Source organism: Larimichthys crocea, chromosome XVII (genome assembly GCF_000972845.2).
Source record: "Larimichthys crocea isolate SSNF chromosome XVII, L_crocea_2.0, whole genome shotgun sequence".
Taxonomy (NCBI): Eukaryota; Metazoa; Chordata; class Actinopteri; family Sciaenidae; genus Larimichthys; species Larimichthys crocea.
This window is the reverse complement of record NC_040027.1, coordinates 28568693-28583101: the sequence shown is the minus strand read 5'-3', so window position 1 is coordinate 28583101 and position 14409 is coordinate 28568693. Positions and strand designations below refer to the sequence as shown.

General features: G+C 36.9%; 1 protein-coding gene across 2 annotated transcripts; it reads right to left on the bottom strand.

The window, feature by feature from the left end:
• Positions 1–739: 739 nt before the first annotated feature.
• jak3 (Janus kinase 3 (a protein tyrosine kinase, leukocyte)) lies at positions 740–12308 on the bottom strand. Of its 2 annotated transcripts, none has more exons than XM_010742102.3 (24): positions 12224–12308; positions 10911–11117; positions 10663–10780; positions 10274–10388; positions 9879–10024; positions 9384–9687; positions 8978–9091; positions 8717–8874; positions 8520–8631; positions 7941–8121; positions 7245–7369; positions 6857–6988; positions 6658–6745; positions 6173–6297; positions 5760–5898; positions 4822–4973; positions 4464–4614; positions 4194–4321; positions 3847–4036; positions 2885–3009; positions 2608–2780; positions 2286–2403; positions 2043–2156; positions 740–1704 (listed from the first exon to the last, which is right to left on the bottom strand). In XM_010742102.3, exons 2-24 carry the CDS (start codon positions 11107–11109, stop codon positions 1585–1587), a joined length of 3327 nt encoding a protein of 1108 aa, XP_010740404.3. In that variant the 5' UTR covers positions 11110–11117; positions 12224–12308; the 3' UTR covers positions 740–1584. The 2 variants fall into 2 exon arrangements, with proteins under 2 accessions (XP_010740404.3, XP_027145780.1); XM_027289979.1 differs by having other exon boundaries at positions 12230–12299.
• Between the last annotated feature and the right edge of the window lie 2101 nt (positions 12309–14409).

Here is a 14409-nt window from a genome sequence, read left to right as displayed (position 1 = left end):
ATATGGACCCAGCCCTATCATTGTTAACACATGCACTCAGAACTGAAGATACATCCAGGTAACTTCTATTTTTCATCTGGCTTTTGTACATTTTGCTGTGCTCTTTTGTGGCAAGGTGGGATTGAAAATTGTTCTCAGTTAACTGTTTTTAGCGTTAACAGACAACCACAATATAACTTTATAGCCCATGCAGTTTATGATGCTCTTACCTCAGCTCACTTGTAAATGTGTCATTGTATGATATATTACTGGAAAAAGGACGGTAACACTTTATTATGAGTACACACCGTTATGGGATTTTCTTACCACTGTGATGGCCAGGGTCACAGAGACCTATTGCTGCCTCCCTAGACATAATAGATAGCTTGCCGTTAACGGTCCAGTCCGCTTAACAGACAACTGTGTCTCCAGACTAAAATATGTTGACAATAACACCTGCATGGGTAAAAACATTCTCTTTGGCTAATTCTGGGTGTGTAGTATTTGTGGTGTTATCTTGGGGTTTAAAGTCTATCCACCAGGATGACTTTGGCAGAATGTGAAGCCGACTCAGGCACTTCTGATGCACCATGAGAGTGTCTCTAATTCTCCTTGGCCTTGACCATTGGCCTCACCATTGACCTTTGACTTCAGCAATTTCTCCACAACACACACTAGTTAAGCATTACAGTTATTGACACAGTTGCAAATGTTTGATGATGATGATGATGATTTGTGATCCACTGTTGGCATTTGCAAGTCAGCTTTGTTTACCCTTGTTTGTCTTTTTACATCAACAGAACAGTTGTACGTTACAATATGTTGAGAAGTTGCAATAAATATCAATGCAATATGTTTTATATCCCTTTATGTGTGTCTCTACTTGGTCTGTTAAGATAACTGAAACTTTTGTTACTCTTGAGGCATTGTCAGCCTTTAAGTCTCATTTGTAAATGCTTTATAAGGCATAGATAGTGCCCATTTTAGATGAGCTTACACAAAATACTTAATTAATGAGTAGTAAGTGCTTTCTAACTGCCTGAATTCATGAATTCCTGCATTAATAACTGTTTATAGGTCATCCATTGGAAATGGAATTCATAAGTTTTTGTAAAACATCTACTAACACACTTACGAACCATTAGTACAGAAGAGTAAAACATTTATAACTGTAATTATAAACCATATACTAATGAGTATTTAGGTCAGAAACATGCTTTATAAATGATGAATTCAGTATTTACTAATCCATAACTACTGTGCTTATCAGTGATGAGTAAAACATTTGTAACCGTGTTTATAAACTACGTACTAATGAGTATTCATGTGTTATAAATGATGAATTCAGTATATATTAATGCTTAACTAATGCTTAATAGTGTGTACTCATTATAAAGTGTTACCCAAAGGACATTTGGCGAGCCCTACTTTAGTGCTTGGGGAGTGCCCAACAATACAGAAATTCGATCAATCACTCTATGAATGCTTACATCATTGGTTGTTGTGTGATATCTTTATAAAGTGAAGTTTAACTAGGACAGTAAAAGAAATTGTATTATGTCATACTGTTTCTCTCAAGCATGAGTGCAGATGTGAGGCTCCTTGTCAGCCTTTAGGGTTCTCCCTCTCGTCCTGCATGATAGTCTCAATTTGGTTTCCCAGGCTGGAGAAACACGGCCGCTCCTCGAAATCATACGCCCAACACTCGTTCATCAAACTGTACACCTGGTGTTATAATAAAATATCCATGTATCGTAATTATCTCTTTGACTGGGAGAGACAGTACAAAGAACAGTCGATATTTGCACGCAGTATGACAGTTGCAGTGACTAGTTTGGCAAGTTGAAGCATGAAAAGAAATATATACACAATATTGGGCGCAACCATACTTACAAGACTTACAATCAGAAGGGCTGATTGATTTATAGTGAAATTATCACAGCATCAGATCATATGTGTTAGGTATGTGTGAATTTAGAAAACTGCCAAAAAATATAATTTAATTCAATTATTATCAAGATGAGAGTGTTTTTCAGCAATTGATCCATATAAGATGAACGTACCTTGGGTGGGCAATTTGGAGGAGCCGGCAACCTCCAGTTGTTCTTCAGAATATTTGCCAGATGCATTGAAATGGATGGAATCTGCACATTGTGTCCAATCTCCTGCATACACAGCTGAAACAGTGACATTAGTGACACTTAAAAAAGGGAAAATCACAATGGTGTTTCAGTTTCATCAAACAATTCTTGATCATTTAAAAATGTTGAAATATTGTCCAGATGTGCACAAGTAAGCTTTCTTACTCTTTTTGGGTTACAGTTCATGTCACAATAGGAGAAGAGCTCGTGAAGAACAACTCCAAAGCTCCAGACATCTGATTTATGGGAGAATCTGGACTCACTGATGGACTCTGGAGCGTACCTACATTACAGAAGCAGTGTATTGTCATATTGGTCTCCAGGAACTGAACAGTTCAGTACAGTATCTGCTAAATGACTCTGACTCTCAGTCTTACGTCACCATTGTCTACATTAAACATATACAGTGCAGGGAGTGGTGTTTAACTGGTCCCCATATAGGACATATAGGTATAGTATTTGAATTTTCAAACATAAGGTAAACTACCAGAAAATGGGGCTTTCTCCAGGCTGCGTCACTCTGTAGTATTCCTTGTCAAAAGGAATAATCTTGGTCAGCCCAAAGTCAGCTATTTTCACCAGCGAATCACTGGCCACAAGGATATTTCTGGCTGCAAGGTCTCTGTGTACATAACGTAGGGTCTGCAAGTACTCCATGCCCTAAAAAATTTAAAAAGTACAACAATAAATTATTTAACAATTAACCAATTGCTTATTTTTAAGTTTTTTCATGACAGCCACTTGCAAGATATCTGACACTTTACCTTACAGATCTGAGACGCAAAAAGCAGCATCCGCCTGGTGTTGACGTTATGTCGGTTACTGTCCAAGTAGCCAATAAGGCTGCCATAGGGCAGGTACTCCATCACCAGACTCATACTGAGGCGTCCTGTGAACAAGCAAACATTAAACATTAAAATCCTCAAGAAGAAGAAGAAGAACTTTCCTAAAATGTGATTTCAAATGTATTCCAGGATCATGCAAGGGATGCATAAAAGTCTCAGTATCATTATGAGTGCACTCTATGAGATGCATGGCTGCCTTTAAGTAACTTTAAGCAAAAATAATTAGTCCTGAAGAGTTCGTTTGTTCATTAGTTGTATTTATATGAATTTGGCCTAGTCAACTTAAGAAAACACGTTCACCCAATATTTGTTAACTTACAGGAAGATTTGCTAGTTTGGCTTGACGTTTGCCTCAGTTATGTTTATTTTTCACTGGTAAAGCAAAAATAAAATGTTCTTCTCAAACTGAAGACCATGTGACTCATTTGAGACACATGTATAAATGTGTAAAAAATCATAACAAGCCGCCTTCTTATGGATTTAAACCCACATAAAATGAAAGCTATAAAGGATGCTAATAAGCTAATAGTGACAGTTTGTCGTCTCATCTTGTAAGTTGCAAAACTGAAAACCACAAAATTCACCTGAATTGAAACTGAATCTTATCGAATAGTTAATCATGAAAAATAAGGTGATTTATTCAAATGGATTATGAAATTTTATAGTACATGCTGTATCTGTTGTGTGGGTGTCAAATGGCTGAAATATTTCTAATTAAACATGCAACCAGTAAACAAAAAACTGTAATATGCAGTTGTGGCTAAAGTGATATATTACTAATGTATTATGTGAGGTCACATACATACATAATTCTGTTTGCTTACTGAAGTTAGTTATTTTGGTCCATCATGTGTTACGTTTGCAGTGAGTGTATTTATTACCCATGCTGTAGCAGACTCCTCTGTATTTGACTATGTAGTCACAGTGAAAAACACTGAGGGTGTTGACCTCCTTCTTGAAGTCCTCCATTGTTGATTGCTTGTTGGGCTGCAGTTTCTTCACAGCGACCAGCTCACCTGTGTTATCACCCAGCGGGTCATAGCGGCAAAGTTCAACGCTGCCAAAGTTTCCCTTGAAAAGTTTTGAGTCAGTTGTCGGTCAGAGGACATGATAAGACAATCCTTGATAATATACAGATTGTCATTGTCATTCAAGTGTACAAGTGTACATTGGCCTTAATGCCTCTGCATTATGTAGGCCTACATGTTGTCTGATGATGCAGACTTACTTTTCCCAGAAGGGAGATATAACGGAGGTGTCTCTCCTCAAACAATGTCTGGTCTTGTTGAGCAGGACTGAGGGCTCTCCACACAGGGCTCTGCGTGACAGGCTCAGTGGCGTGTAGTATCACATAGTCTGCCATGAAACAAGAAAACTTCTCAGTAATGGCTTTATTTTATACAAAATCTTCTGTAGACCTGTCTTCACATTTGTACTCAGACATAAAATGTTTTTTACTGTCTGCATGCACTATCACCTGACTAGTGCCACACAATACCTGAAGTGATCAGACTGTTGAGTTGACGGATAATACTGCGACAGGACGGTCTGAAGGCTGGCTGATAGTCCATACACTGACTGATCAGATCGGCTAGCTCTGTCCACTGGGAGGAAGGCAGCTGCTGGAAGCTCTCATAAAACTGCCGCTTCTACAGAAAACACATCAAACAAATCAGTAGCTCACGTCATTCACTGTATCAGAACTTTATTCTAGCCTTTATTTTATTTTCCCACACTCATTATATATGTATTTATTTCTTATGTGTTTTTTCCTGTTTACATGAGTCTTAGCTGAAGTTTAAATCTATCTATCTCTTCAGTTCACAGATTGTTCTACTTAAAACAGGGGGGATTACCTGGTCCAGGTCCCAGCCTAACAATGGATTGTTTCCACTGTTGAAGATTTCCCACACGGTGGCACCAAAGCTCCACTTATCACACTCCAGAGTCAGGTTGTCAGGGGCTTTCAGCACCTCAGGGGCCACCCAGGGGATCCTGTCCAGGATTACTAAACACACACACGTACATAAATAATGTCTTGGTATCATACTTTTATGATCTCATTTAATAGATTTGACTTATTTTGATAATGTTCTACTATTACACTATTTATGTAGATTTACACTGAAGACATCAAAGCAATGAAATAACACACATAGTCTGGAGCTAATCAAACAGGAAGGCATGTCACTGCAGAATACTATGGTGATCATGTGATCATGTCGTCTTGAATTTTGAGTAAACCACCAACACCATCACATCCTCCATCCTCCATGCTTTTTGGTGGGAACCACACATGCAGATTTCATTCGTTCGCATACTTCTCACAAACACACAGCGGTTGAAGCCGATTTTGACTCATCAGACCAAAGTTCAGATGTCCGCTGGTCTAATGTCCAAGTTTCCTACCTCATGTTTCCTGGCCCAAACAATCTCCACATAGTTTCCTACCTCATGAAGTTGATTAAGAGAATGCTAAGAGTGTGCAACGCTGTCATCAAAGCAGAAGGCAAACTTTGAAGAATCTAAAATCTAAAACATATTTTGCTTTGTTCACACTTTTTGTATTTACTAAATTGTTCCATATGTGTTATTTCATGTCTTCAGTGTTAATCTACAATGCAGAAAGTATTAGTGGTTATCTATTCATCTCTTTAATTCATTTCAAACTATGCATCAAGTATGTTTCCTTTTGCCTTCTGACTGTAATGTACACTATACTGTATGTACTATATATGAATGTGATGGTGGAAGACATGGTTACAGGGGAATTGGAAAACCCTCCTTGATTTACCATCATTGCCCAGCATGACCACACTGATCCCCGGGTCACTAAGCTTGATGAAAGGGGAGCTTCCCTGTGACGGGTCACCTTCCCTGGCCAGCAGCAGATTTTTTGCACAGATATTTCCATGCACGATGTTCTTTTCCTCCTGCAAGACAGTTAAAGCTGTTGTTAATGTTAAATTAATGAATGTGGATATCAATACTTGTCAACTTTGACAACATTTTCAGACCCAGTTCAGGAATATTGACTTTTTCTAATCAGAATTTTATTTGGTTGCCTGTCTTGTATGGAACACATGAACCAAAACCTACATTTAATATTTAACATGAAGTGTAACATGACAGTTCTGTTATAAATTGAGTTCTTTTCATTGTCTTTGTATGATCTGGTGATGATTTACATCGGATAGTTTTTCTTACCAGAAAGTTTAGCACAGATGCAAGCTGTTTGGCTATGTCAAGTTTCCAGCTCACTGACACAGATCTCCCTCTCTTCAAGTAAAGGTCAAGGGCCCCGTACTCGACAAACTCCTGGACCATGATGTCTGTAAGACACAGCAAGATTTGTTTCTACAGCTGGACTTCAACCCAAACACAGAGACAGAAAATACTCACCCATAGACAAGGGGCTGAGTCTGGGTCAAATGAGGACTTAATGTGAAGACAGTTAATGTTTTCCTGATTTATTAATTAATTTGTTCATTTTATTCTGTTATTGTTGATTTGTTTGCATATGTACAACATTTTACAGGAACAGAGCTAAAGTTTATTAAATTTCAATCTCCTGTTGTATAGAATATCCACAAATATTTACAATTACACAACTCTCTTGAAGCTGATAAGAAAATATTTATCAAACTGTATCACGATAGTCTGGAAGAACCTGCTGTCTGATTTGAACTTACTTTTTGCTCCATGAACACTGACACCGTATACATGGAGGAGGTGTTTGTGTGAAATCTGACTCATCAAACTGGCAGCTTCAAAGAACGACTAAGAGAAAGCAAAGACAAGAACACAATATCTGTATAGTGTTAAAAATTAACCCTTTTAAATAACAATAATATTAAACATTTCACTGTATTACAGTCTGAAGAATCTCACCTCCCAGCAGTTTTTGTGAATGGCCTCCAGCTCTTTCAGGAAAACTTTCGTCACGTGTTTCTCCCCATCACGAATGTCAGTTTTGTAGCCTTTGAAGATTCGAGTAAAAGATCCCTGTCCAAGGCTTTCATCCTTAAAGAAAAAAATTGTTTTCTCCATCATAAATACATTTAACCTTTCAAAGTACCTTTCATATTAGTTTTACTGAAGTATCATTGTGGTAGCAAGAGCAGCAGAATCTGTCACATAATAGGTTTAAACTGGAGTTTTATAGTGTAGTAAAAATAATGTTGATATGAAAAAGTGACAGAAGACCAGTATTAATGTTCATATTGGTGGTACTATATTAACAGGCCTAGTTAAGATGGAGTCATGACTACACACTTACCCATTTTAGGTCTTCATATTTGATCATGTGGAACTGGATATGACTGAATTTATTTCTTTCAGTTGTTGGGGACCCTTGAGCTTCCACAGAGCTGCTGTTGCGTATGATGATCAGATTTGTGAGCTCTGTAGAAACAGTAGAAAACACGTTTATTATTATACAGTCTAAGGTTGTAAATATGAAGTATGAATATCAAGTTGATACTTTATTGGGCGAAGATGAGTAACACGTATCCTGGTAATGAGTCTTTCTGCACCTCGATATATAGGTTTGTTTGTCACCCTTTCATTTGTTTGCTTGCTTAATTAACTACTAATGTCTTGGAATGGACAGAAACCTGGATAAGGTGTTTAGAAGCCAATTCCAACAGTATGATACTTTCTTTAGAAATGCAGAGGATGCAGTATTGGGATCATTATTGGGTTTCTCAAAACATGGCTACAATCTATACATGCACACAAATGTTAGATTTAAATTCTCTTATATTTGTTTTGGATTAATATCACTTGGGTAAATAAAAATTTGGTACATAACACTTTGATCTTGTCACAGTCTATATTTTTAGAAAATGACAAAGAGCATGTGTTGTATTGTGATCAAAGTTATGAAAGGAATACAGGACAGATACAGTATATACGTATTTATACACTGCGTATATTTGGTAATATCATCATATCCATGGCTTCGGAAGCACACCTTGGGGTCGCGGTGGACAGCAGCTGGTCAACTTGACAGGTACTTCAGCCAGTAACAGCATGTTGTGTTGGTAATAGCTGGTGAGCTCTCTCAAACTTGAAAATGTGTTCTGGACACCAGGAAGCCTGTAGTTCTCATTCTTAATGATGAGGCAGTCTTTATAATCGAGTCCAAGTGGAGTCTGCAGAAATATAAATTACATGTCATTTTCACAGCACTTAAGAGGCTGTTGTAACAACATTGAATAGATTTCAGAAAATACAGTAGATTCTACACACTTTGAACTGTGCAAAAGTCGTTCATGCAAAAATGTCAGTGTACACGACTTTTGCACATATTTGAGAATGCAGATACTCTGACAACCTTTTCTCTGATCTGAAACAACCTTTTATGATTGCGACAGAATGAGATTTCAAGAAACAGTGCTTGCAATCAGCCTTTCAAATTCATATGTTACTGTAACTATGCCAACATTGTCATATGCTTGTCAGTTAAAGGTAATCAGAATATCATCTTTTGTCATCAGGTCTGATTTAAATTTAAATCCGTCTATCATGTTATTTCAACAGGAACCTTTACCTGAACACAAACAGTGAGGAAGAAGTTGTCATAGTTCTCGGGACTCTGTCGCAAAAGGAACGTACCACCTTTAAATCCTGACTTTTTCAGCTTGTTGACTGCAAACTCTGATCTGATCAAACAAAATATGAAAAATGTCTCAAAACAGGTGCATATGAACGGTGCCAATGGATACAGTATTTGCTAAAATGACTCACGTGATTGGGCCATGACAATGGTTTTTGATCCCATCCAGAATACTTGGAGGTGCGATGTCTTGACAAAAAAAGTGGCTAGAGTCCGTGGTCAGTCTGAAGTAGCCGTCAACAAGTGAAACAAATGAAAGTGCTTCCTTGAGACTCTGGAACTTGGCTTCCTGTAGTGCAAATAAAAGACATGCAAATCAAAAATTTAAAAAATCAGAAAGCAAATATTGCTGTCTACTGTTGGAAGTGTTGAATGTAAGATATGTTCCTCACCAAGCATCTTTCATCTTTGCGGGTTATTGTCACCATCCTGCCGTCATCCTGCTCATGGCATGCCCTTTTTATACTGATGTCGATGATATCTTTGAAATCACAGAAAGTCTGCCACTGCAAAAAAAGAAAAGAAGCTAATAACCAAAAAACTGTGATTAAGTTTACAAACAAAATAAAACAGGAACTCAACACAGGACATAAGCAATATGAATGTGAATGCCTATGTCATCTGCTGAGCTGAGGCTACCAGTTTCTTAGTGAAGGATTGCTGTGAGCAATCGGTGAAAAACAATAAAGTAGGCAATATTTTCAATATAGTGGGATATCAAAGCAAAGCAGAAAGAGTCATGGCCAATTGAATTGTTGTTGTATAACTCAATCCCACCCAAACTTCAGCTGAACATACCTGGGCATCATCAGATTGATGACTTGCACTGGTTTGAATTCCAGTTTCTCCAGTGACCCGCACAAGAGAGAAAGTTGGATTTGAATGGGAGGGAGAACCATTCACTTTAAAGATTTCACTTCCCAGAGAAGGTTCAATGCCAGCCAGCTCAATCAGGTACATGAGCTTCAAGCTGCACTCATCTACTGAGCAGTTGCCAAGCTTCTTTAGTAAAACCTTCATGTTGCTTCGGATTCGATAACGATCCAGGCGGTTTCGTTTCTGGATGTCGTGACGATGTGACTTGGGAAGGCATGATTTGTAGCTGAAAGAGGAGTATAGAATTTGTTCTAATGACTACAGACCACAAAACATACAGTATATCAAATTATTTAGAAATGTAAGAGAGCCATTCGATTCTATTTGTGAAGGTGGAAAATCTAATCCTACAAAGTTTTGGTTGTTTAAACTTTAACCTTGCTTTGGCAAAATTAAACACGATCCAAGTATAAATACCTGACAGTCTTAAAGAGCTCTTTTACACTCTGATGGCGCTCTTTTGCCATTCTCCACAAGTCCAACACTGCCAGGTTGAGGCATTCCTCTTGGGCACTCAAAGGTGGAGACACTCCTGCTTCACTAGCAATGAAGTCACTTCGCAACTATGAACCAAAACAAGAAATATGAGTCAAAAATGAATTGACATTAAAGAAGATCACATCTTTTTGTACTTTCCTTGAACATTGTGCCACAATTTCAAATGTAATGTGATGAATAAAAACAATTACATAATAAATTGAAAGATTACATAATATTACACTACTATATAATAATGGTATATCCAAATAAATAACAACTATTGATACAAATATGCATTGTATTTGTTTGTTGTTCAATTTTTGAAATTTTACCTGAGCAAAGAGATAATCAATAACACTGTAGTCGAGCACTGGACTGATTCTGTCTCGGGTCAGACTGTAGCGGTACGCTGTTCTTGGCCCTTGTCCAAAGTTTCCAAAGAAAAACCTGTATACCAAAATATATGTCCATTATTCTTCATTGCAAAACATTATTAAAAACTATAAAGTTCTTACTCAGATAATTCCTAATTCACAAGTAGTACTGCTAAAGTGGTTGACTTTGCACATGCCAACTTTGTGTAGAATGTCAAGAAAAGAAAGGAAAGATAATCTTTATTTTATTTTATTTGTGTCTAGCTCTTTTCCTATCCTATACAGCCCATTAAATTAAATATTTCTTCCTGAGGTAAATGAGTGATGTATGATCATTTTTCACCTACCTGACTCTAAAGTGCACTTGTAAGTTTTCTTCTGTGTTGAACATGTGTGATGGAGGATACCAAAATGAGAAATCGGCAGATGCCAAACCAAATAGACTCTGGTGCACTGGTAAGATTCCTGAAAAAGAGATCACATATATCATCATAGCATCCCTGACCAGGTATTTCTGTAATAACTTCCTCAATAATAGCCGTATTAATAACACATTTACAAATTCACAATTTACAAATTGTCAGTGAAATCTCACCACATTTTTTGGCTACTTGGATGCAAATATTTTCAGCAGATATTTGGCCAGATGAAATGTGTATTGTTGTTGCCTCCTTTGTGGCTGGGAACAGATAGAGATGTACTTGTAAACTGGAACCAGTGCTAGAACTGGACCTCTGGCTGCCTCCCCGGTCTCTGATCACCAGAGGGGTTGACTCCTCCTCGCTGAGATCCATGGATACTTCTGAGGACCAAAAAACAGGCTTGAATTTATTTGCCAACAACTTAGCTAAGGGTGACATAATCTCAGCAGTAAATACAAATGAAGTTGTCGGATAATCTTGAAAAATGAGTGCCAATGCCATTTTTTTTTGTTTTATGTACAGTATATTAAATGTTTAAAAATGTATTTATTTTTTGTTAATATGAAGGTTTGTGAGGATTATATAAACATTTCTTTAAAAGATGTGTTCTACACTGGTGGAAATAGGCAAAATCACAATTTATGCTACATGTAAGGAATTCATAGTTTTCACATTACAATGTTGGCTATTTAATTAAAAGTTCTCTATGTAACATTGGCTGTTCTGTGAACTGCAGACAGTGACCTGTTTCGATCTATAGGAACAAGCTAAATAATGTAAAAAAAAAATTATTTGGACCATTGGCTCCATGATGCTAACCATACCCACAAGGCAGACAGCTGGTCTTAATACATAAGTTAGCATGGATAACATTAGTGGGTGGTTACCAATTATAATGTTTACAGTATGTAGATGTCATGCCAACTTTGTTGTTTGTTGACTAAAATGTGTGTGTCGTCACATGTGACGAGAATTCCCACCATGACACTGAACAATCTTTTAAATGTCAAATGTAGATTTGTGGGGATTCCCGGTATATCAGAAGAAACAACTCACCACTTTGTTCTGAGTCAGAAACACGGTACATAAAACTATTATGTATAATACTATGTGGTAATACATAACATTGTTTCAGATTTCCTAATTTAGTTTTCAAATACTTTACTTTGCTTACTTTGATAACAAATGTAGATCTGATTATGTTCACGACATCATTAACACAAACAAAATGAAATTAAGGATAATCTGTTACAATGTACAGCTGACTCGTTAAAAGAAATACTTGGTCTTTTCATAGCTTGTAGTAGCTCAACAGAAGTTAAAAACTAGCTACAGACACAGCTAAAACACAGAGCACACACATATGTCACATTGTATTGTGGGTACGGTCGATAGAAAATGAAACTCACATTTCTTAACACAGCACAACAACATACTTAAAGATTTTAGAGCTAAAAACAAGATGTGTTATTATTGTGAGTGTTACCTTTACTTTTGTATGGCAGATGTCCGCATTTCAATCGTTTGTTCCTGTATACTTGAGAGAGCGTGTGTGTGTGTGTTGACAGGAAGTTCAGTAGGATTTCCTGATTTAGACAAGCAGATGCGACACAAGTAACACAGTCTCTTGTCATCTCTGTCAAACTTTCATGACTTTCTGTCACCCACTGACTGAACTGACACAGTTCTAACATGAAATACTGACATGGTTGGCAAAATATTTCACTTTTCATAATAATTGGATTCTAAACTTGAAGAGAGAGGTTTTTCTGTCACTGTTTGCATATTTCTTTTGATTAAATGAAAATCTAGTATCTACAATTGTGTGTTGATTTTTTTTTTTCACAGATCTTAGCAAATGAAATTGCAATCCACAATACAGTACAACAAATCAGGAATGCACAGATACGATGTATGCGAACCAAGCAACTCGTCTTGTGCTATTAGTGTTTGCAGACAATCAGGTCCTAAATAGGTTGTAAATGGACCCCAGATTTTATGAAACTAAAAAAGTTCTTCAAATATTACTTCAAGAGGCATGAGCTCCAACACTCTACATATCCACTGTCCAATGTAAAGTTTGAGCTAGTTAGAAGGAATATTTGGAGAGGCCAAGAATGCAAGATGTGGGAGAAAATTTGTAAAGGTGTACATATTCTAATTAGGAGTGAAACTATGTGCCTTCTTTTTCTTCTTTTTCAGTTTGTCCAGAGGTTGAACCCTTTTAATGTGTGTATACACAAAATAATAACTCATTCATCATTGTGTATTTCTTTATTGCATACTCTTATTTGCAGATAGCCATGAAATGTGCATAGCAAACTTTGAACTGAAGAATAAAATCTTGGCTTGTCCGTCAAACAGGGTTGCAACTAATTGTGAAAGAGAGAATTTTTGGGGGGAAAGCCAGTAGGGAAAAAACGTCAGAAAAAGCTAATTAAATTCGGAGAGACATAAGCAATATTAATACAAAAAAGGGAACAAGCAGATTCATAATATATCAATGTTTTCCTTTAATTAAAGCAGTTCTACTAAGAAACACTCACACACAGAAAATCATCTGACATTACAGGAAAAGAGAACCAGCTGACAAATGTGGTTTCAGCCATGAGGGTTTCTGCAGTTTCCTGTTAGAGCTGTTAGAAAACCACCTGATCTGAACTGCAAACAATTTAATCATTACATGTTCCTTTCATTTTCATCTTTATCCATTGTTCCTCTTAATGATATTCATATGTCCATATATATATTTAAGGTGATACACACATGAAACATTCTTTCTTTTGAGTATTACACATTATACCAAGCATCTCTACAAAGTTGTCTTCTGTCTAACCAACTTCTCTGATCATATATGCTCAGTGGTATTCAGGAAGTGAATGTTCAGCTTCAATCCAGCGAATGACTCATCTTCCGGCAGATTTAGATCATTGATAAGAGTGATACCACTACATGGAAACAGGATATCAAATTTAAAAATATATATGATTGTGTGATTGTAAGATGCACTGCTGGACAGTGGAGGAGTTGACAATAATGCAGGAGTAACTTGAGATAAGTAGCTGACTGTTTTTTCTTACCTTGAAAATTTTAGTTTTAGCATGTTAGATTGTGAACATGAACATTCCCAATTATCTCTGACCAAATTATTCAACAACAACAACAATTTGACCTGGCGACGGTGCAAAATGAAAAAATAAGGGATCACCAAAGAAATTAGGATTCATGCAGAGTATGACATCTTAACACATTTGATGGTAATCCATCCAATAGTTATTGAGACATTTCACTTAACTGTATGGAGGTGCAAGAGGAGTGGTGAGAGGATCTCCAAAGTCAGTAGGATTTATTTACACTACCATTCATAGAGCCATGCTGTTGGTGTGGCTAAAAACTTAGTGGAATTTAAAAGTTTAAAGAGATTAAAAACATAGCTCATGTTTAAATTCTAAGGCCCATTAGCTTTGAATAAATGCATTGCTTATCACTATGCATTGTTGGTCAGTGTGTCTGTCAGTCCATTAAACCAGTCATCACATTATAAATCATTCCCTTATCTTTCATGTAGCACATCTGAGACAACAAAATTTTGTGCATAATGAGCAAATAACCATAAAATTACCAGGCACACTGATATTGGTGCTGCCTTAACTGTTAAACCTTGAACACACA